The sequence below is a fragment of the Oncorhynchus keta genome, chromosome 19 (assembly GCF_023373465.1).
Source record: "Oncorhynchus keta strain PuntledgeMale-10-30-2019 chromosome 19, Oket_V2, whole genome shotgun sequence".
Classification (NCBI taxonomy): domain Eukaryota; kingdom Metazoa; phylum Chordata; class Actinopteri; order Salmoniformes; family Salmonidae; genus Oncorhynchus; species Oncorhynchus keta.
Window position 1 is genome coordinate 85,109,655 of NC_068439.1, and position 25,377 is coordinate 85,135,031.

The following is a 25,377-nucleotide window of genomic DNA, read 5'->3' on the forward strand; positions in this document are numbered from 1 at the left end:
CATTCCGGAACAATCCCAGGCTCGGACTCTCCGTTCCACTACAGATAGAACAATGAAACATATATTTTACCGGATGTATAAATGTGAAGCATCCGGTTAGGGTTTCCCCTCTACCAAATATGGTGGTGAGAGGAAGCCCAATGGAAGCCTAGTGACCGGCAGTTGGAGAAGATGGGGCGAGATGAATTTTGGCCGAGATTCTGCTCATTTTCTCATCGATGGACCATTTGATCTCAATAGCGTTTTCTGTTTCTATAATTAACATTTGTTACGCACAGAGTGGACAGAGTTTTCTAGACTTTATTATTTTCAAAAGTTTCTTAAAAATTGCGTTGTTTAGAAGGAGTGCAAAGGTGAATTGAATTATTGGACACGAACGCTTCGCGGAGTAGGCGTTCCCTAACGGAAATATGTAAATACATGGTAGAATGCGCCAATGGGTTCTCGCTAACTCGTCCTTGGCTCTGCCCACCTCCTTGCTTGTTCTGCCCACTATGATTAATTTGCTCCCGTTGGAAACAACAGGCTGTGGTCTATCTTGGGTTATTTATAAACATCTTTGGTACCACTGGTGGAAATTTAACTTTTTTTTAAATCCAAAATGGCCACCGGTTCCCGTCCGTGCTGGTCGGGGTGTGTTTGCTGGTTGGTGTCTGGCCAGAGGTTTGACGATCCCAGCGATGAGTCAAGCTGAATGATGTCATAAATTCTCATGTTCATGTAGTGGGTGTTACCATTCACTCTAAATTCTGCTACTTTAGTACCATTTCAGTACTTTCCATGGGGTAGTGACTTTTATTATTATTAACACATCAAACATAACAATAATATTTAGTAATTTCCCTCTTCTAAACTGACAGTGTCTGGGGTGCCTTGTTTCAACACAAGAATGCCATATAAAAAAACAGAACTGTCTCTTTTGGTTTGTTCCATCCTGACCAACTCATCACTCTGACGACAGGAAGTAGACTTAATTTCAGCAGATCCATTATATTGACCAGATACTCAAGTAGCCACTCTAACAAATAAAATAAATGGGAGGAGGCAAGATCAGGTGGGGCCAATCTAACCAATGAGAGGGCAGATATGCGTGTGAACAACAGGCACAACTCCAATGTAAAGTGTTTTTTCTCAAAATTGCCAGGATGTCATGTGTGCTACGTATCAATTCACTCAAAACAACCTAAACACTATGAAACATATATTTGATCAAATACACCATACGTAGCAAATAAGCCATACACATTTCTGTTAACCAAGGTCTACGTTTTCATTGACCTCCATTCAAAAACTCTTCGCTTGTTGAGCCAAAAAGAACAACACCTACTGGAGAAGACAGATTTTGGGCCATGTTATCCCTCTCACTTTGCCTCTTCCTCTCTGAGTGATGGGTAGTTCAGTCTTCACTTACTGACTGGTGATGGGAAGTTCAGTCTTCACTTACTGACTAGTGATGGGAAGTTCAGTCTTCACTTACTGACTAGTGATGGGAAGTTCAGTCTTCACTTACTGACTGGTGATGGGAAGTTCAGTCTTCACTTACTGACTGGTGATTGGAAGTTCAGTCTTCACTTACTGACTAGTGATGGGAAGTTCAGTCTTCACTTACTGACTAGTGATGGGAAGTTCAGTCTTCACTTACTGACTGGTGATTGGAAGTTCAGTCTTCACTTACTGACTAGTGATGGGAAGTTCAGTCTTCACTTACTGACTGGTGATTGGAAGTTCAGTCTTCACTTACTGACTAGTGATGGGAAGTTCAGTCTTCACTTACTGACTAGTGATGGGAAGTTCAGTCTTCACTTACTGACTAGTGATGGGAAGTTCAGTCTTCACTTACTGACTGGTGATTGGAAGTTCAGTCTTCACTTACTGACTAGTGATGGGAAGTTCAGTCTTCACTTACTGACTAGTGATGGGAAGTTCAGTCTTCACTTACTGACTAGTGATGGGAAGTTCAGTCTTCACTTACTGACTAGTGATGGGAAGTTCAGTCTTCACTTACTGACTAGTGATGGGAAGTTCAGTCTTCACTTACTGACTAGTGATGGGAAGTTCAGTCTTCACTTACTGACTAGTGATGGGAAGTTCAGTCTTCACTTACTGACTAGTGATGGGAAGTTCAGTCTTCACTTACTGACTAGTGATGGGAAGTTCAGTCTTCACTTACTGACTAGTGATGGGAAGTTCAGTCTTCACTTACTGACTAGTGATGGGAAGTTCAGTCTTCACTTACTGACTAGTGATGGGAAGTTCAGTCTTCACTTACTGACTAGTGATGGGAGTTCAGTCTTCACTTACTGACTAGTGATGGGAAGTTCAGTCTTCACTTACTGACTAGTGATGGGAAGTTCAGTCTTCACTTACTGACTAGTGATGGGAAGTTCAGTCTTCACTTACTGACTAGTGATGGGAAGTTCAGTCTTCACTTACTGACTAGTGATGGGAAGTTCAGTCTTCACTTACTGACTAGTGATGGGAAGTTCAGTCTTCACTTACTGACTAGTGATGGGAAGTTCAGTCTTCACTTACTGACTAGTGATGGGAAGTTCAGTCTTCACTTACTGACTGGTGATGGGAAGTTCAGTCTTCACTTACTGACTAGTGATGGGAAGTTCAGTCTTCACTTACTGACTGGTGATGGGAAGTTCAGTCTTCACTTACTGACGAGTGATGGGAAGTTCAGTCTTCACTTACTGACTAGTGATGGGAAGTTCAGTCTTCACTTACTGACTAGTGATGGGAAGTTCAGTCTTCACTTACTGACTAGTGATGGGAAGTTCAGTCTTCACTTACTGACTAGTGATGGGAGTTCAGTCTTCACTTACTGACTGGTGATGGGAAGTTCAGTCTTCACTTACTGACTAGTGATGGGAAGTTCAGTCTTCACTTACTGACTAGTGATGGGAAGTTCAGTCTTCACTTACTGACTAGTGATGGGAAGTTCAGTCTTCACTTACTGACTAGTGATGGGAGTTCAGTCTTCACTTACTGACTAGTGATGGGAAGTTCAGTCTTCACTTACTGACTAGTGATGGGAAGTTCAGTCTAGTGATGGGAAGTTCAGTCTTCACTGACTAGTGATGGGAGTTCAGTCTTCACTTACTGACTGGTGATGGGAAGTTCAGTCTTCACTTACTGACTAGTGATGGGAAGTTCAGTCTTCACTTACTGACTAGTGATGGGAAGTTCAGTCTTCACTTACTGACTAGTGATGGGAAGTTCAGTCTTCACTTACTGACTGGTGATGGGAAGTTCAGTCTTCACTTACTGACTGGTGATGGGAAGTTCAGTCTTCACTTACTGACTAGTGATGGGAGTTCAGTCTTCACTTACTGACTAGTGATGGGAAGTTCAGTCTTCACTTACTGACTAGTGATGGGAAGTTCAGTCTTCACTTACTGACTAGTGATGGGTAGTTCAGTCTTCACTTACTGACTAGTGATGGGAAGTTCAGTCTTCACTTACTGACTAGTGATGGGAAGTTCAATTTGTTGATTGCTAGGCATCCAAATAAGATTATTTCTAGATGCATTTGAATTGAGTTCCAGTTGTGGCCGAAACCGGACTAGATTGTGAACGACTCTTGACAGAAAGCATTGCTTGACTGCCTCACGGGTGATAAGCTACAATGTCATTCACGAACTGCAGCCCCCCCAAACAATTTTTACTGGATGGAGTTTGTTGAGCAGAGGCTGTGTATGTCTTGGTTCCACAAAACTGTGTCCATCATAACATTCAATAATGCATTCATTGCATTCATTTTTGCACCATGTGATCAATGATTAGTTATAAACATGTATTGTTCTTGTCTATGCTCATGATCTATTTCCCTGTGTGCATTTGACAGACAGACAGGTGGTCGGATGACATCTCTGGATCCGCTGAGCCAAGGAGCTGGTATTAATCCTGCTGTAGGACTCATTGCGGACAGCACGAGCACGTCAAACAAACTATTAAAATGAACGAGTCACTCAGAAAAATTAATCATGACTCTCAAGTCGGTAAAAAGAGTCCTTTGAAAATACTGCATTTTTTGTGAACTGAACATCACCTTTACTGACCAGCAGAGTGTGTGTGTGTCTGTGTGTGTGTGTGTGTGTGTGTGTGTCTAGTATCTAACTACAACCTATCCAGATATGTGTACACTACTGCTAAACCAGTGTTTCTGAAGGGAATCAATCAACCAGGATATGCTCTCAAGCCCTTCAGCCAAGTACACACAGACACACGCAGTACAAACAGGACATCCCTCTACATGTTCTGAACCAGACCCTCTGCTGCCACTGCTGGTGAGATGGTGAACTGCAGGCACTGCATTATCACTAAGAACCAGCAGGTGGTACTGTTGCTTCATATTTCATCACCTAGCTCCATCTCAATAGTCGACATTGGGGTTTTCTCGTTTGTGAAAAAGACCATCCTCTCTCCTTTGTGCCGGAAACCGATAAGTGGTCGAGTAGTGTCAATTCGTTAGTAGGCAAATGGAAGACTGTCCTCCCCTCTCGATAGCCACTTTTCTGAAAGCGTGAACCACTGCTTTTAACCATGGAAAGGTGACTGGGAATATCGTTGAGTACAAAAAGTGTAGTTATTCCATCTGTAAGGCAATCAAACAGGCAAAACATCAGTACAGGGACAAAGTATAGTCGCAATTCAACGGCTCAGACAGGAGTCATGAAGTCTGGTCAGCATGTAAGAATGCTGTTCATTGTCTATAGCTCAGCATACAACACCATAGTACCCTCCAAGCTCATCATCAAGCTCGGGGCCCTGGGTCTGAAACCCGCCCTGTGCAACTGGGTCCTGAACTTCCTGACTGGCCGCCCCGAGGTGGTGAAGGTAGGTAACAACATCTCTACTCCGCTGATCCTCAACACTGGGGCCCCACAAGGGTGCGTTCTCAGCTCCCTCCTGTACTCCCTGTTCACTCATGACTGCGTGGCCATGCACGTCTCCAACTCAATCATCAAGTTTGCAGACGACATGACCATAGTAGGCCTGATTACCAACAATGACGAGACAGCCTACAGGGAGGAGGTGAGGGCCCTGGGAGAGTGGTGCCAGAAAAATAACCTTTCCCTCACCGTCAACAAAACAAAGGAGCTGATCGTGGACTTCAGGAATTAGCAGAGGGAGCATCCCCCCATCCACATTGATGGGAACGCAGTGGATAAGGTGGAAAGTTTCAAGTTCCTCGGTGTACACATCACTGACGATCTGAAATGGTCCACCCACACAGACAGTGTGGTGAAGAAGGCACAACAGTGCCTCTTCAACCCCAGGAGGCTGAAGAAATTTGGCCTAGCCCCTAAAACCCTCACATACTTTTACAGATGCACAATGTCACCGGAAGGCCAAAAAGATCATCAAGGACATCAACCACCTGAGCCACGGCCTGTTCACCTCATTATCATCCACAAGGCGAGGTCAGTACAGGTGCATCAAAGCTGGGACCAAGAGACTGAAAAACGGCTTCTATCTCAAGGCCATCAGACTGTTAAACAGCCATCACTAGCCAGCTACCACCAAGTTACTGAATCCTGTAACTTAGAGGCTGCTGTCCTGTATACATAGACTTGGAATCACTTCTATCTCAAGGCCATCAGACTGTTAAACAGCCATCACTAGCCAGCTACCACCAAGTTACTCAACCCTGTAACTTAGAGGCTGCTGTCCTGTATACATAGACTTGGAATCACTGGTCACTTTAATAACGGAACACTTGTCACTTTAATAACGTTTACATACTGCTTTACTCATCTCATATGTATATACTGTATTCTATTAGACTATTTTAGTCAATGCCACTCCTACATTTCTCAATCTAATATTTATATATGTCTTAATTGCATTATTTAACTTTTAGATTTCTGTGTCTTGTTATGAATTGTTAGATATTACTGCACCGTCGGAGCTAGGAACACAGGCATTTTGCTACACCGCAATAACATCGGCTGAAAATGTGACCAATAACATCTGCTGAAAATGTATATGTGACCAATAACATCTATTGAAAATGTGTATGTGACCAATAACATCTATTGAAAATGTGTATGTGACCAATAACATCTGCTGAAAATGATTTTAATGGAGAATATGTGCATCCTGTGTACTTTACAGCTGAAGAGTTTTGAGATCTTCCACACCCCCTTTAAATCAGCTTTTAAAAACAATATGATACTTATTATTTTATCGATAAAATGTTTTAACTAACTTCATTTGTTTTTATAAATTTACTATTTATTATGGGATCCACCCCTGTTAACGTCATTTATTTTGGGATCCACCCCTGTAAACGTAATTTATTTTGGGATCCACCCCTTTAAACGTCATTTATTTTGGGATCCACCCCTGTAAATGTAATTTATTATGGGATCCACCCCTGTTAACGTAATTTATTTTGGGATCCACCCCTGTAAACGTCATTTATTTTGGGATCCACCCCTGTAAACGTCATTTATTTTGGGATCCACCCCTGTAAACGTAATTTATTTTGGGATCCACCCCTTTAAACGTCATTTATTTTGGGATCCACCCCTGTAAATGTAATTTATTATGGGATCCACCCCTGTAAACGTAATGTATTTTGGGATCCACCCCTGTAAACATCATTTATTATGGGATCCACCCCTGTTAACGTCATTTATTTTGGGATCCACCTCTGTACACGTCATTTATTTTGGGATCCACCCCTGTAAACATCATTTATTATGGGATCCACCCCTGTAAACGTCATTTATTTTGGGATCAACCCCTGTACACGTCATTTATTTTGGGATCCACCCCAGTACACGTCATTTATTTTGGGATCCACCCCTGTACACGTAATTTATTTTGGGATCCACCCCTGTACACGTCATTTATTTTTGGATCCACCCCTTTAAACGTAATTTATTTTGGGATCCACCCCTGTAAACGTAATTTATTTTGGGATCCACCCCTGTAAACGTAATTTATTTTGGGATCCACCCCTTTAAACGTCATTTATTTTGGGATCCACCCCTGTTAACGTCATTTATTTTGGGATCCACCCCTGTAAACGTCATTTATTTTGGGATCCACCCCTGTAAACGTCATTTATTTTGGGATCCACCCCTGTAAACGTAATTTATTTTGGGATCCACCCCTGTACACGTCATTTATTTTGGGATCCACCCCTTTAAACGTCATTTATTTTGGGATCCACCCCTGTACACGTCATTTATTTTGGGATCCACCCCTTTAAACGTCATTTATTTTGGGATCCACCCCTTTAAACGTCATTTATTTTGGGATCCACCTCTGTACACGTCATTTATTTTGGGATCCACCCCTGTACACGTTTTATTTTGGGATCCACCCCTGTACACGTAATTTATTTTGGGATCCACCCCTGTACACGTCATTTATTTTGGGATCCACCCCGTACACGTAATTTATTTTGGGATCCACCCCTGTAAACTTAATTTATTTTGGGATCCACCCCTGTAAACTTAATTTATTTTGGGATCCACCCCTTTAAACGTCATTTATTTTGGGATCCACCCCTGTAAACGCCATTTATTTTGGGATCCACCCCTGTAAACGCCATTTATTTTGGGATCCACCCCTGTAAACGCCATTTATTTTGGGATCCACCCCTGTAAGCGTAATGTATTTTGGGATCCACCCCTGTAAACGTAATGTATTTTGGGATCCACCCCTGTAAACGTAATGTATTTTGGGATCCACCCCTGTAAACGTCATTTATTTTGGGATCCACCCCTGTAAGCGTAATGTATTTTGGGATCCACCCCTGTAAACGTCATTTATTTTGGGATCCACCCCTGTAAACGCCATTTATTTTGGGATCCACCCCTGTAAACGTCATTTATTTTGGGATCCACCCCTGTAAACGTAATGTATTTTGGGATCCACCCCTGTAAACGTAATGTATTTTGGGATCCACCCCTGTAAGCGTCATTTATTTTGGGATCCACCCCTGTAAACGTAATGTATTTTGGGATCCACCCCTGTTAACGTCATTTATTTTGGGATCCACCCCTTTAAACGTCATTTATTTTGGGATCCACCCCTGTACACGTCATTTATTTTGGGATCCACCCCTTTAAACGTAATTTATTTTGGGATCCACCCCGTACATGTCATTTATTTTGGGATCCACCCCTGTACACGTCATTTATTTTGGGATCCACCCCTGTAAACGTCATTTATTTTGGGATCCACCCCTGTAAACGTCATTTATTTTGGGATCCACCCCTGTAAACGTCATTTATTTTGGGATCCACCCCTGGTCCTTCTGTAGCTCAGTTGGTAGAGCATGGCGCTTGTAACGCCAGGGTAGTGTGTTCGATTCCCGGGACCACCCATACGTAGAATGTATGCACACATGACTGTAAGTCGCTTTGGATAAAAGCGTCTGCTAAATGGCATATATTATTATTATTATTATATATTACACGTCATTTATTTTGGGATCCACCTCTGTAAACATAATTTATTATGGGATCCACCCCTTTAAATGTAATTTATTTTGGGATCCACCCCTGTACACGTCATTTATTTTGGGATCCACCCCTGTAAACATCATTTATTTTGGGATCCACCCCTGTAAACGTAATTTATTTTGGGATCCACCCCTGGCTGGGGCCAATGGGGATGCAGGGTGGTATGCTGCTGCCTGAGGCCAATAGGGATGTAGGGTGGTATGCTGCTGGCTGGGGCCAATAGGGATGCAGGATAATAATGTTTGAACAAGATGGCGCTGACAGACACGGTAACCCTGTTTCTAGCTCCTAGCCAACCTTTGCAGTCATTTTTTTGTGTGGTTTATATATTTCATTATTTACTCAGAACGTTTCTTGTATTATTACCTAGAGCCGAAAATAACTTTTGGACATTAGATCGGCGGACACTCACCACAAAGCAGAGCTGAAATTCATCTTCCCTAACCTGGATCCATTGTTTGAACTTCCCGAGGCAGCTCTATTCATCCCAGGGTCTACACCAAAACACCAATGCAGGAGAAGAGGAAGTATGAGTGTTGCCCTAGACTCAGGTGATGTGCATACCATCCATCGCTTCTGAGTATTTTTCTCGCTAATGTTCAGTCACTAGACAATAAAGTAGATGAGCTCAGGGTGTGGATCTCATTTCAGAGAGACATCAGGGACTGTAAAATGACACAGCAGGGGTTCACACTGTAGAACCCAGTTCCTACATTTGAATATAAAAATATATTTATCAAACAAAACTTTGCTACATGTTATCTCTGGGACCCTCATAATGACAAATCAGAGCAAGATTACTAAATGTAAGTACATTATTTACCTTCAGAGGTGAATGCATCAAACCAGTTGCCATGATAAAAGTGTTGTTGCTGTTGTGCACTCTACTTTAACAATAACATGGTATTTTTTCACTGTAATAGATACTGTAAATTAGTGTAACAAAGATAGGAACAATCACCCACAAAACCCAACACAAAACAGGCTACCTAAATATGGCTCCCAATCAGAGACAATGACTAATACCTGCCTCTGATTGAGAACCATATCAGGCCCAAACACAGAAACAGACAAACTAGACATCCAACATAGAATGCCCACTCAGATCACACCCTGACCAAACAAAACATAGAACATACAAAGTAAATTATGGTCAGGGTGTGACACTGGCACCATCCCTACGGTGAAGCATGGTGGTGGCAGCATCATGCTGTGGAGTTTTTTGGCGGCAGGCACTAGGAGACTAGTCGGGATCAAGGCAAAGATAAATGGAGCAAAGTACAGAGATCCTTGATGAAAACCTGCTCCAAACCGCTCAGGACCTCAGACTGGGGCGAAGGGTCACCTTCCAACAGGACAATGACCCTAAGCACACAGCCAAGCCAATGCAGGAGTGGCTTCTGGACAAGTCTCTGAATGTTATTGTGTGGCCCAGCCAGAGCCCGGACTTGAACCCGATCAAACATCTATGGAGAGCTGTGCAGCAACGCTCCCCATCCAACCTGACAGAGCTAGAGAGGATCTGCAGAGAAGAATGGGAGAAACTCCAAAAATACAGGTGTGCCAAGCTTGTAGTGTCATACCCATGAAGACTGGAGACTGTAATCACTGGTGCTTCAACAAAGTAAAGGGTCTAAATACTTACGTAAATGTTATATGTCAGTTTATTTTTAATAAATTAGCTAACATTTATAAAAACCTGTTTTTTTCTTTGTAATTATGGGTTATTGTATGTAGATTGATTTTTTTTACCTTTATTTAACCAGGCAAGTCAGTTAAGAACATATTCTTATTTTCAATGATGGCCTAGGAACAGTGGGTTAACTGCCTGTTCAGGGGCAGAACGACAGATTTGTACCTTGTCAGCTCGGGGGTTTGAACTCGCAACCTTCCGGTTACGAGTCCAACGCTCTAACCACTAGGCTACGCTGTGATCTGAGTGATGAGGCTGTAACGTAACAAAATGCGTAAAAAGTCAAGGTTTCTTTTCCCTGATAATGTATGCAAATCAGTAAACTTGATTTGACTTAATAATGGTGTATAACTCAATTTCCTATGGGCCCGTCATTGCGTTCTGCAGTGGGTGTGGCTTAATGAGGTAATGATGTGTGTGTGTGTGTGTGTATCTCCTCTCTGTGCATCCTGAAACTCGCTCTCAGTACTTTAATGGAGCCGCAGCATCTCCTCTGCAGCACGAGAGCATTAGGGTACCGAGGCAGGATGAAAAACCGTTGGTAAATCTTTTGATTGACCGGGACTGGTGAAGGTGGAGCTGGCTTTATTATCGAATGAACCCCTGTTAACGGACAGACAGACGAATGGACAGAATGCACCGGGACCTCAACGGGAACCGTCGTGATCACTGAGCACACCGTGAAGTGTGTTTAATACCGCTAGTTAACGCGGATTAAATCATATTGTTGACGGTGAGAAACACGCGGATGGATTGGTTAAAGAATGTGAATATAATATCTACAAAATGATTGCATAATAATCTACATGAGATGTGGCCCAGTGGGGATTCTGAAAGAGAGATTGTAGATGAAAATAGATAGAGACAGAATGATATTCGACAGACCAATACATGCACTAATATTTTAACTGTGGGACCAAAAACCAATTATGATTATTATTATTATTGGTAAATAGGCTAATTTAATGTTATTTGTTAACAAGCTAATTTGTCATTAGCATGGAAGGACTAGAGGCCTGGTGTTCAGTGTGACGCTGTTATCATCCAGTCAGATAGGACTCATGTATTACTCTGTTACCTGCTCTATATTTTACTGTTTGACTACACAAAGACCTAGTAAATTCATTAATAATGACCTGATAATAACATGGTAGGCCTATGAATATGTTTCTTTAGCACCATTGTGTTAAATTCAGTACTAGGCCACCAAGAGATATAGCAAGCTACAATTTCCCAGTTGGATCATTACCTGGTAAATACTTGCAAGAACAGTGTCCAGTAAGGAGAAAGAGATCAACTGATAATAACACATGTTAATTTCTATAAATCTCTAATAATAGTTACCTGATAGCCACTTCAGATGTCTAAGGTAAAGAGTAGTGAGACTGTGAAGGTTGTGGTTCGCTGTCGACCGTTAAACCGGAAAGAGGCAGCTGGTGTTACCGGGACACCAGGAGGAAGGGGCGGGATCGTAGAGATGGATGTACATCGGGGTCAGGTGGTCTTACGGAACCCTCGCGCTCTGCCCGGCGAGCCGCAGAAGACATTTACCTTCGACTCTGTGTATGACGCATCATCTAGACAACGTGATCTGTACGATGAGACGGTACGCCCGCTGATCCACTCAGTCCTGGACGGGTTTAATGGAACCATCTTTGCCTACGGCCAGACGGGCACCGGAAAGACCTACACCATGCAGGGAGCGTGGTTAGAGCCAGAGAGGCGGGGCGTCATCCCCAACGCCTTCGAACACGTCTTCACCCAGATCTCCCGCTCTCCCGCCGACCGCCAGTACCTGGTCAGAGCCTCTTACCTGGAGATCTACCGAGAGGAGATCAGGGATCTACTGGATCCTAACGTGCACACCCCTCATGTCCCCAACGTGCACACCCAGTCCCCCCACACCCTGGAGCTGAGAGAGAGCCCGGAGAGCGGGGTGTATGTGCGTGACCTGACGTCGTGCGTGTGTAAGAGCGTGAAGGAGATAGAGGAGCTGATGAACTTAGGGAACCAGGTGCGCTCGGTGGGAGCGACAGACATGAACGAACACTCTTCCCGTTCCCACACCCTGTTCCTCATCACGGTGGAGTGTTCCCAGACGGGGCCGGATGGACGGCAGCACATCAGGGTGGGCCGGCTCAACCTGGTTGACCTGGCGGGCAGCGAGCGGCAGGCAAAGACGGGCGTCCGCGGAGAACGCCTGAAGGAAGCCGCTAAGATCAACCTGTCTCTGTCAGCGCTAGGAAACGTGATCTCAGCCCTGGCAGACGGGCGTAGCGGCCATGTTCCCTATCGGGACTCTAAACTGACCCGGTTATTACAGGACTCTCTGGGAGGGAACGCCAAGACGGTGATGGTGGCTACACTAGGCCCCGCCCCCCAACACTACGAGGAGACCCTCACCACTCTCCGCTATGCTAACAGAGCTAAGAACATCAAGAACCAGCCAAGAGTTAACGAAGACCCTAAAGACGCCCTGCTCAGAGAGTTCCAGAAGGAGATTGCACGGCTCCGCGCACAGCTCAGCCACAGGGAAGGGAGGGGCAAACACAGGAAGGAGGAAGGGGAGGAGGGCTGGGACAGAGAAGGGGATGAGGAGGGAGAAGAGGAGGTGGAGAAGGAGAGGAAGCTGCAGAAGGAGAGGCTGGAGGAGGAGAATAAGGCCATCAGAGAAGATGGATCACTATTGGCTGTGGAGAAGCAGAGGCTTCTGGGAGAGAAGGAGATAATGATGGGAGATCTGAGGAAGGAGCGGGACACCACCGAGCAGTTGACTGCCAAGTACAAGGTACATACACACACACATATATAGAGAGGAATCTTTAGGAGTATTTATCCCTCCCTCCTCTCCTCCTGCCCTGCTCGTCTCCCCCTACTCTTTCCCTTTCCTCTCTCCCCCTCCTCCTCTACCCCCCACCCTCCTCCCTTCCTGCTGTTTCCTGTGGGGGATGATGCTTCCTTCCTGCCAGCTGGATTTTAGTCTATCATATCGCAGAACCGAAACATTACCCCCTTCCCTCAGCCCCAACCAACCCTTTAGTATGTGATTGTCTATTTCACTTTTGTTTATTATTTCCCTTGCTTTGTAAATGTAAACAGAGAGAGAGAGAGAGAGAGAGAGAGAGAGAGAGAGAGAGAGAGAGAGAGAGAGAGAGAGAGAGAGAGAGAGAGAGGGATGTGAGAGTAATAGACTCATCTCTCAGCATGCTCTACTGCAATCATGCTCTACACAATCAGCTGTGTGTGTGTGGCTGTGTGTGTTGAGTTGCAAAGAAAAAGCCATATCTCAGACTGGCCAATAAAAATTCAAGATTAAGATGGGCAAAAGAACACAGACACTGGACAGAGGAACTCTGCCTTGAAGGCCAGCACCCCGGAGTTGCCTCTTTGCTGTTGATGTTGAGACTGGTGTTTTGTGGGTACTATTTAATGAAGCTGCCAGTTGAGGACTTGTGAGGTGTCTGTTTCTCAAACTAAACACTCTAATGTACTTGTCCTCTTGCTCAGTTGTGCACCGGGGCCTCCCACTCCTCTTTCTATTCTGGTTAGAGCCAGTTTACGCTGTTCTGTGACGGGAGTGGTACACAGCGTTGTACGAAATCTTCAGTTTCTTGGCAATTTCTCGCATTTCTTTCTTAGAACAAGGATAGATTGATGTGTTTTAGAAAAGTTCTTTGATGCTGGCCATTTTGAGCCTGTAAACGAACCCACAAACGCTGATGCTCCAGATACTCAACTAGTCTAATGAAGGCCAGTTTTATTGCTTTTTTAATCAGAAAAAGTTTTCAGCTGTGCTAACATAATTGTAAAAGGGTTTTCTAATTATCAATTAGACTTTTAAAATGATAAACTTTGATTAGCTAACACAACGTGCCATTGGAACACAGGAGTGATGGTTGCTGATAATGGGCCTCTGTACGCCTATATAGATATTCCATTAAAATTCAGCCGTTTACAGCTACAGTAGTTATTTACAACATTAACAATGTCTACACTGTATTTCTGATCAATTTGACGTCATTTTAATCGACAAAAACAAGGACATTTCTAAGTGACCCCAAACTTTTGAATGGTAGAGTACATAAAAGCCCTTTAACCAAATTCAGTTCAGACATTTGTAACAGTTAGCAGGATAAAGTCCTGAGAACGAAGAGAGTACCCACCACATTTCTGAACGATAAAAATGGCCAAATAAAATGGTAGTAAACCCCAAATGGCTTTGTAAATAAAAGTATACCAGTGCCTGAGCCTATGAGTGACTAGAGAAGGCCAGCCAACCCTGGTATACAAAGTGCAGTGGTGTGTAAGGGTTTAAACTACATTTCAATGCTCCATGCTAAAGGATGTCAATTGATCTCAAACACTGATCGTAAGCATTTATATTGAAAATATCCCCATTGTCTTGTCACATGTGCTCCCTCTCCGGCCTCTAGGTCACCAGGCTGCTCGTTAGGGCGCACACCTGTCACCAGTGTTACGCGCATAATGACACTCACCTGGACTCCATCACCTCCTTGATTACCTGCTCTTTATGTGTCTCTCCCTAAGTCATCATTGTTGCTGTTTCATGTCAGTCCGCTGTTTGTGTTTATTGTTTTGTTAATTAATTAATTAAATGTATTCACTCCCTGAACTTGCTTTCCGACTCTCAGTGTGCATCGTTAGAGTCTAGTATAGGCAGAAATGTAGCTGATACTAGCCTCCTTCTGGCTTCAATAGAAAAGCGAGCCTTATTCCTAAAATATAATCACAACTTCAGCTTCAATTCTTTTGTAAATTGTTGAAAATGCAATTAGTATTGAGGATAAGCTTCAATTGACACAAGGTATGTTGAACAGTATAAAAAGCAGTTTGCAAGTTCTGGAAAGCTTTTGTGAGAGATGAGGCACAACAATAAATAACAGTATCATCAGCATAAAAGTGAAGTTACGCATTTTGCACATTTTTGTCTAAATTATTTATATAAATAGTGAATAAGATGGGACCCAGTACAGAGCCCTGGGGCACACCATAACAGACAGACAATTTAACAGACATGAGCCCATCAAATTGAGTGCACTGAGTCCTATCAGACAGATAGTTAGCAAACCATGCAACTGCATGCTCCGAAAGACCTACACTCGACAATCTCTGCCTCAGTTTAGCATGATCAACTGTATCAAAAGCCTTAGAGAGATCAATAAAAAGTGAGACACAGTGCTGTTTTTTGTCAAGGGCTTCAGTGATATCATTTAAAACCTTCATGTTTGCTGTAATTGTGCTATGCTTCTTCCCGAAGCCCGATTAGTAAATTGATAAAATAGAGTTAGTATATAAAAACTCTTTTAGCTGTTGACTAACAAGGGTTTCAAGTATTTTCGCCAGTGTTGACAGCTTTGAGATTGGCCTATAAATATATATATGCCATTTAGCAGACGCTTTTATCCAAAGCGACTTACAGTCATGTGTGCATACATTCTACGTATGGGTGGTCCCGGGAATCAAACCCACTACCCTGGCGTTACAAGCGCCATGCTCTACCAACTGAGCTACAGAAGGACCAGCCTTCAATAGCCTTCAATAGAGTTGGCTCTCTGCCCTTTAAAAGTGGTATTTTCATTACATTCCAGGGTTAGATTGAACAGATATGTAAGTGGTTCGTTCAGCTATGAAATCAGCTGCCAGATTTATTGAAAATCAGGGATCCAGAAGATCAGGAGCTGCAGGTTTTCTCTGATCTTAGGATTTCAGGGATCTATGTCCCTCCAGCACTGAGAATGGCAAAGAAAAACAGGCTGTAACAGGATTTAGACTGTAACAGGCTATAACTGGTTATAACAGGTTATAACAGGCTATAACAGACTAACAGACTATAACGGGATATAACAGACTATAACTGGCTATAACAGGCTGTAACAGGCTATAGCAGGCTGTAACAGGATTTAACAGACTGTAACAGGCTATAACAGGCTATAACAGACTATGCCAGGCTATAAAAGACTGTAACAGGCTATAACAGGCTATAACAGGCTGTAACAGTCTATACCAGGCTATAAAAGACTATGCCAGGCTATACAGACTGTAACAGGCTATAACAGGCTATAACAGGCTGTAACAGACTATGCCAGGCTATAACAGACCATAACAGGCTGTAACAGTCTATAACAGGCTGTAACAGACTGTAACAGGCTATAACAGGATATAATAGGTTATAACAGGCTATAACAGACTATAACAGGATATAACAGGTAACATTAGTACAGGCTGTAACAGTCTATAACAGGCTGTAATAGGCTAAAACAGGCTGTAACAGACTACAACAGGCTATAACAGTCTATAACAGGCTATAACAGGCTGTAACAGGCTATAACAGACTGTAACAGTCTATAACAGGCTATGCCAGGCTATACAGACTGTAACAGTCTATAACAGTCTATAACAGGCTGTAACAGGCTGTAACAGACTATTCCAGGCTATAACAGGCTGTAACAGTCTATAACAGGCTGTAACAGGCTGTAACAGACTATTCCAGGCTATAACAGACTGTAACAGTCTATAACAGGCTATATATAACAGGCTGTAACAGACTATTCCAGGCTATAACAGACTGTAACAGTCTATAACAGGCTGTAACAGACTATGCCAGGCTATACAGACTGTAACCGGCTGTAACAGGCTGTAACAGGCTGTAACAGACTATACTAGGCTATAACAGGCTGTAACATTCTATACCAGGCTATACAGACTGTAACAGTCTATAACAGACCATAACAGGCTATAACAGACTATAACAGTCTATAACAGACTGTAACAGTCTATAACAGACCATAACAGGTTGTAACAGACTATAACAGTCTATAACAGACTGTAACGGTCTATAACAGACCATAACAGGTTGTAACAGGCTATAACAGACTGTAACGTTCTATAACAGACCATAACAGGTTGTAACAGGCTATAACAGACTGTAACAGACTATGCCAGGCTATAACAGACTGTAACAGTCTATAACAGGCTGTAACAGACTGTAACAGACTATGCCAGGCTATAACAGACTGTAACAGGATATAACAGGTAACATTAGTACAGGCTGTAACAGACTATAAAAGGATATAATAGGTTATAACAGGCTATAACAGACTATGCCAGGCTATAACAGACTGTAACAGTCTATAACAGGCTGTAACAGACTGTAACAGACTATGCCAGGCTATAACAGACTGTAACAGGATATAACAGGTAACATTAGTACAGGCTGTAACAGGCTATAACAGTCTATAACAGGCTATAACAGGCTATAACAGACTGTAACAGGATATAACAGGTAACATTAGTACAGGCTATAACAGTCTATAACAGGCTATAACAGACTGTAACAGGATATAACAGGTAACATTAGTACAGGCTATAACAGTCTATAACAGGCTATAACAGACTGTAACAGACTATGCCAGGCTATACAGACTGTAACCGGCTGTAACAGACTATAACCGGCTGTAACAGGCTATAACAGTCTATAACAGACTATAACAGGCTGTAACAGGCTATAACAGACTGTAACAGTCTATAACAGGCTATAACAGGCTGTAACAGACTATGCCAGGCTATACAGACTGTAACAGTCTATAACAGGCTGTAACAGACTATGCCAGGCTATACAGACTGTAACCGGCTGTAACAGACTATAACAGGCTGTAACAGTCTATAACAGGCTATAACAGGCTGTAACAGGCTATAACAGACTGTAACAGTCTATAACAGGCTGTAACAGACTATGCCAGGCTATACAGACTGTAACAGTCTATAACAGGCTGTAACAGACTATGCCAGGCTATACAGACTGTAACCGGCTGTAACAGACTATAACAGGCTGTAACAGGCTATAACAGGCTGTAACAGTCTATAACAGGCTGTAACAGGCTATAACAGGCTGTAACAGACTATGCCAGGCTATACAGACTGTAACAGACTATAACAGGCTGTAACAGACTATACCAGGCTATACAGACTGTAACAGGCTATAACAGACTGTAACAGTCTATAACAGACCATAACAGGCTATAACAGGCTATAACAGACTGTAACAGTCTATAACAGACTGTAACAGTCTATAACAGACCATAACAGGTTGTAACAGGCTATAACAGACTGTAACGGTCTATAACAGACCATAACAGGTTGTAACAGGCTATAACAGACTGTAACGGTCTATAACAGACCATAACAGGTTGTAACAGGCTATAACAGACGGCAACAGGCTATAACAGACTATGCCAGGCTATAACAGACTATGCCAGGCTATACAGACTGTAACAGTCTATAACAGGCTGTAACAGGATATAACAGGCTATAACAGACTGCAACAGGCTATAACATGTTGTAACAGGTTATAACAGGCTGTAACAGACTATATCAGGATATAACAGACTATAACTGGTTATAACAGGATATAACAGACTATAACTGGTTATAACAGGCTATAACAGACTAACAGACTATAACAGACTAACTGGTTATAACTGGTTATAACAGGCTATAACAGACAGACTATAACAGGATATAACAGACTATAACTGGCTATAACTAGCTATAACAGGCTCGCTGGCAGTAGCGTGGAGAGAGGTTGTCAGGCAGAGTACAGTGTGTGTGTGTGTTTGTGTGTGTGTGTTATTGGGGGTCAGTATATAGACTGTAGGGGTCAGTATATAGAATGTAGGGGTCAGTATATATAACTTAGGGGTCAGTTTATAGAATGTAGGGGTCAGTATATTGACTGTAGGGGTCAGTATGTAGAATGTAGGGGTCAGTATATAGACTGTAGTGGTCAGTATATAGAATGTAGGAGTCAGTATATAGAATGTAGGGGTCAGTATATAGACTGTAGGGGTCAGTATGTAGAATGTAGGGGTCAGTTTATAGACTGTAGTGGTCAGTATATAGAATGTAGTGGTCAGTATATAGAATGTAGGAGTCAGTATATGGAATGTAGGGGTCAGACTTTAGAATGTAGGGGTCAGAATTTAAAATGTAGGGGTCAGAATTTAGAATGTAGGGGTCAGAATTTAGAATGTAGGTGTCAGTATATAGAATGTAGGAGTCAGTATATAGAATGTAGGGGTCAGTATATAGACTGTAGGGGTCAGTATGTAGAATGTAGGGGTCAGTATATAGACTGTAGTGGTCAGTATATAGAATGTAGGGGTCAGTATATAGAATGTAGGAGTCAGTATGTAGTATGTAGGGGTCAGTATATGGAATGTAGGGGTCAGAATTTAGAATGTAGGGGTCAGAATTTAGAATGTAGGGGTCAGAATTTAGAATGTAGGTGTCAGTATGTAGAATGTAGGGGTCAGTACGTAGAATGTATGGGTCAGTATGTAGAATGTAGGTGTCAGTATATGGAATGTAGGGGTCAGAATTTAGAATGTAGGGGTCATTACGTAGAATGTATGGGTCAGTATGTAGAATGTAGGGGTCAGTATGTAGAATGTAGGTGTCAGTATATGGAATGTAGGGGTCAGTATGTAAAATGTAGGGGTCAGTATGTAGAATGTAGGGGTCAGTATATAGAATGCTGGGGTCAGTATGTAGAATGCTGGGGTCAGTATGTAGAATGTAGGGGTCAGTATATGGAATGTAGGGGTCAGTATGTAGAATGTAGGGGTCAGTATGTAGAATGTAGGGGTCATTATGTAGAATGTAGGGGTCAGTATATAGTATTAGGGGTCAATATGTAGAATGTAGGGGTCAGTATGTAGTATGTAGGGGTCAGTATGTAGAATGTAGGGGTCAGTATGTTGGGGTCAGTATGTAGAATGTAGGGTTCAGTATGTAGGGGTCAGTATGTAGAATGTAGGGGTCAGTATGTAGAATGTAGGGGTCAGTATGTAGAATGTAGGGGTCAGTACGTAGAATGTATGGGTCAGTATGTAGAATGTAGGGGTCAGTATGTAGAATGTAGGTGTCAGTATATGGAATGTAGGGGTCAGTATGTAGACTGTAGTGGTCAGTATATAGAATGTAGGGGTCAGTATATAGACTGTAGTGGTCAGTATATAGAACGTAGGAGTCAGTATATAGAATGTAGGGGTCAGTATATAGAATGTAGGAGTCAGTATGTAGAATGTAGGGGTCAGTATATATAATGTAGGGGTCAGTATATAGAATGTAGGAGTCAGTATGTAGGGGTCAGTATATGGAATGTAGGGGTCTGTATATGGAATGTAGGGGTCAGAATTTAGAATGTAGGGGTCAAAATTTAGAATGTAGGGGTCAGAATTTAGAATATAGGTGTCAGTATGTAGAATGTAGGGGTCAGTATGTAGAATGTAGGGGTCAGTATGTAGAATGTAGGGGTCAGTATGTAGTATGTAGGGGTCAGTATGTAGAATGTAGGGGTCAGTATGTAGAATGTAGGGTTCAGTATGTTGGGGTCAGTATGTAGAATGTAGGGTTCAGTATGTAGGGGTCAGTATGTAGAATGTAGGGGTCAGTATGTAGAATGTAGGGGTCAGTATGTAGAATGTAGGGGTCAGTACGTAGAATGTATGGGTCAGTATGTAGAATGTAGGTGTCAGTATATGGAATGTAGGGGTCAGTATGTAGAATGTAGGGGTCAGTACGTAGAATGTATGGGTCAGTATGTAGAATGTAGGGGTCAGTATGTAGAATGTAGGGTTCAGTATGTTGGGGTCAGTATGTAGAATGTAAGGGTTGGTATGTAGAATGTAGGGGTCAGTATGTAGAATGTAGGGTTCAGTATGTTGGGGTCAGTATGTAGAATGTAGGGTTCAGTATGTAGGGGTCAGTATGTAGAATGTAGGGGTCAGTATATGGAATATAGGGGTCAGTATATAGAATGTAGGGGTCAGTATGTAGAATGCTGGGGTCAGTATGTAGAATGTAGGGGTCAGTATATAGACTGTAGGGGTCAGTATGTAGGGGTCAGTATGTAGTATGTAGGCGTCAGTATGTAGAATGTAGGGTTCAGTATGTTGGGGTCAGTATGTAGAATGTAAGGGTTGGTATGTAGAATATAGGGGTCAGTATATAGAATGTAGGGGTCAGTATGTAGAATGCTGGGGTCAGTATGTAGAATGTAGGGGTCAGTATATAGACTGTAGGGGTCAGTATGTAGGGGTCAGTATGTAGAATGTAGGGGTCAGTATGTAGAATGTAGGTGTCAGTATATGGAATGTAGGGGTCAGTATGTAGAATGCTGGGGTCAGTATGTAGAATGTAGGGGTCAGTATATGGAATGTAGGGGTCAGTATGTAGAATGTAGGGTTCAGTATGGTGGGGTCAGTATGTAGAATGTAAGGGTTAGTATGTAGAATATAGGGGTCAGTATATAGAATGTAGGGGTCAGTATGTAGAATGCTGGGGTCAGTATGTAGAATGTAGGGGTCAGTATATGGAATGTAGGGGTCAGTATGTAGGGCTCAGTGTCCTGTAGCTCAGTTGGTAGAGCATGGCGCTTGTAACGCCAGGGTAGTGGGTTCGATTCCCGGGACCACCCATACATAGAATGTATGCACACATGACTGTAAGTCGCTTTGGATAAAAGCGTCTGCTAAATGGCATATATTATTATTATTATATTAGAATGTAGGGGTCAGTAGATGGAATATATGGTTCAGTATGTAGGGGTCAGAATGTAGGGGTCAGAATGTAGGGGTCAGTATGTAGAATGCTGGGGTCAGTATGTAGAATGTAGGGGTCAGTATGTAGAATGTAGGGGTCAGTATGTAGGGGTCAGTACATAGAATGTAGGGGTCAGTATGTAGTATGTAGGGGTCAGTATGTAGAATGTAGGGGTCAGTTTATAGAATGTAGGGGTCAGTATGTAGGGGTCAGTACATAGAATGTAGGGGTCAGTATGTAGAATGTAGGGGTCAGTATGTAGTATGTAGGGGTCAGTATTTAGAATGTAGGGGTCAGTATGTAGAATGTAGGGGTCTGTATGTAGAATGTAGGGGTCAGTATAGATAATGTAGGGGTCAGAAAATATAATGTAGGGGTCAGTATGTAGAATGTAGGGGTCAGTAGATGGAATATATGGCTCAGTATGTAGGGGTCAGTATGTAGAATGTAGGGGTCAGTATGTAGAATGTAGGGGTCAGTATTTAGAATGTAGGGGTCAGTATGTAGAATGTAGGGGTCAGTATGTAGAATGTAGGGGTCAGTATGTAGAATGTAGGGGTCAGTATGTAGAATGTAGGTGTCAGTATGTATTATGTAGGGGTCAGTATATAGAATGTAGGGGTCAGTATATAGAATGTAGGGGTCAGTATATAGACTGTAGGGGTCAGTATATAGACTGTAGGGGTCAGTATATAGACTGTAGGGGTCAGTATATAGACTGTAGGGGTCAGTATATAGAATGTAGGGGTCAGTATATATAACTTAGGGATCAGTTTATAGAATGTAGGGGTCAGTATATTGACTGTAGGGGTCAGTATATAGACTGTAGGGGTCAGTATATAGACTGTAGGGGTCAGTATATAGACTGTAGGGGTCAGTATATAGACTGTAGGGGTCAGTATATAGAATGTAGGGGTCTGTATGTAGAATGTAGGGGTCAGTATAGATAATGTAGGGGTCAGAAAATATAATGTAGGGGTCAGTATGTAGAATGTAGGGGTCAGTAGATGGAATATATGGCTCAGTATGTAGGGGTCAGTATGTAGAATGTAGGGGTCAGTATATAGAATGTAGGGGTCAGTATATAGACTGTAGGGGTCAGTATATAGAATGTAGGGGTCAGTATATAGAATGTAGGGGTCAGTATATAGAATGTAGGGGTCAGTATATAGACTGTAGGGGTCAGTAAATAGACTGTAGTGGTCATGAAGTGTATTTTGATATGTTTTACACTTTTGGTTTCTACATGCTTCCATATGTGTTATTTCATAGTGTTGATGTCTCCTCTATTATTGTACAATGCAGAAAATAGTAAAAAATAAAGAAAAACCCTTGAATGAGTAGGTCCAAACCAGTATATTATTATAAGAATACATTTATTTATTTTAAAAAGAGGATGACTGTATGTAGAATGTTTTGTTCAGTATGTAGTGGTCAGTATGTAGAATGTAGGGGTCATTATGTAGTATGTAGGGGTTAGTATGTAGGGGTCAGTATGTAGTATTTAGGGGTCAGTATGTCATAGTCAGGGCTGAACTACAACAGTGTGTATTTGTCGGTGGCTGGCGGAGAGTCAGGAGAGTCGGACCAAACTGCAGCGTGTATATTGTGATCCATGTTTAATAAAACAAACGTAACACGAATCAATACAAAAACTCAACAAAACAATAAATGTAATGAAAACCGAAACAGCCTAAACTGGTGCAAACTAACACAGAATAATGCCGTCAAGACACTAAGGACAATCACCCACAATACAACCAAAGAATATGGCTGCCTAAATATGGTTCCCAATCAGAGACAACGATAAACACCTGCCTCTGATTGAGAACCACTTCAGACAGCCATAGACTCTCCTAGAACACCCCACTAAGCTACAATCCCACTAAGCTACACACCACATACAAAAACCCATGTCACACCCTGGCCTGACCAAATACATGAAGAAAAACACAAAATACTTCGACCAGGGTGTGACAGACGATGAGTGTGTGTCGCAGGCTGACGTGTGTGTGTGTGTGTGTGTGTGTGTGTGTGTGTGTGTGTGTGTGTGTGTGTGTGTGTGTGTGTGTGTGTGTGTGTGTGTGTGTGTGTGTGTGTGTGTGTGTGTGTGTGTTGTGTGTGTTGTTGTTGCTAGGCGATGGAGAGCAAGCTGCTGGTTGGAGGGAGGAACATCATGGATCACACCAGCGAACAGCAGAAGACCCTGGAGACACGCAGACAGGAGATCGCTGAGCAGGTACCTCCTATGGACATGATAGTAAACGCAACCGTACTGTTTTTATCTGATTAGCTCGTTTTCCATCCAAATGGCGACAGGTTTTCATGCAAATATTTAAACATCTGCATATAAACAATATGAGCATTTTCACACCAAAGATGTTTCCATCATATTGAGTTGTTGTGAATAAAATGCTGTGATGCTCTAGCAGCAATATCTTACAAGTTAAATGGTTTCCATCGCATTTTCACCTCTACTGATGGTTCTGTCACTAAGAATGTTGTGTTGTATAGGGAGTGTTCCCTCTCTGGTACATGTTATATAGGGAGTGTTCCCTCTCTGGTACATGTTATATAGGAAGTGTTCCCTCTCTGGTACATGTTATATAGGGAGTGTTCCCTCTCTGGTACATGTTATATAGGGAGTGTTCCCTCTCTGGTACATGTTGTATAGGGAGTGTTCCCTCTCTGGTACATGTTATATAGGGAGTGTTCCCTCTCTGGTACATGCTGTATAGGGAGTGTTCCCTCTCTGGTACATGTTATATAGGGAGTGTTCCCTCTCTGGTACATGTTATATAGGGAGTGTTCCCTCTCCGGTACATGTTATATAGGGAGTGTTCCCTCTCTGGTACATGTTATATAGGGAGTGTTCCCTCTCTGGTACATGTTATATAGGGAGTGTTCCCTCTCTGGTACATGTTGTGTTATATAGGGAGTGTTCCCTCTCTGGTACATGTTGTATAGGGAGTGTTCCCTCTCCGGTACATGTTGTATAGGGAGTGTTCCCTCTCTGGTACATGTTATATAGGGAGTGTTCCCTCTCTGGTACATGTTGTGTTATATAGGGAGTGTTCCCTCTCTGGTACATGTTGTATAGGGAGTGTTCCCTCTCTGGTACATGTTGTGTTATATAGGGAGTGTTCCCTCTCTGGTACATGTTGTATAGGGAGTGTTCCCTCTCTGGTACATGTTGTGTTATATAGGGAGTGTTCCCTCTCTGGTACATGTTATATAGGGAGTGTTCCCTCTCTGGTACATGTTATATAGGGAGTGTTCCCTCTCTGGTACATGTTATATAGGGAGTGTTCCCTCTCTGGTACATGTTGTATAGGGAGTGTTCCCTCTCTGGTACATGTTATATAGGGAGTGTTCCCTCTCTGGTACATGTTGTGTTGTATAGGGAGTGTTCCTCTCTGGTACATGTTGTATAGGGAGTGTTCCCTCTCTGGTACATGTTATATAGGGAGTGTTCCCTCTCGGTACATGTTATATAGGAGTGTTCCCTCTCTGGTACATGTTATATAGGGAGTGTTCCCTCTGGTACATGTTATATAGGAGTGTTCCCTCTCC

The 25,377-nt window shown here is 42.6% G+C and overlaps 1 protein-coding gene across 2 annotated transcripts in view; it reads left to right on the plus strand.

The window, feature by feature from the left end:
• The first annotated feature begins 10,491 nt into the window (after window positions 1-10,491).
• Window positions 10,492-25,377, plus strand: part of LOC118374790 (kinesin-like protein KIF3C) — a 32,728-nt gene continuing 17,842 nt past the window's right edge. Inside the window, exons 1-2 of one of the 2 annotated variants that reach the window (XM_052471680.1) lie at window positions 10,492-12,970; window positions 23,942-24,043. In XM_052471680.1, the coding sequence (XP_052327640.1) occupies window positions 11,543-12,970; window positions 23,942-24,043 (1,530 nt within the window). In that variant the 5' untranslated portion in view covers window positions 10,492-11,542. The remainder of the gene's footprint in view (window positions 12,971-23,941; window positions 24,044-25,377) is intronic. The other variant, XM_052471679.1, reaches the window with a different exon arrangement.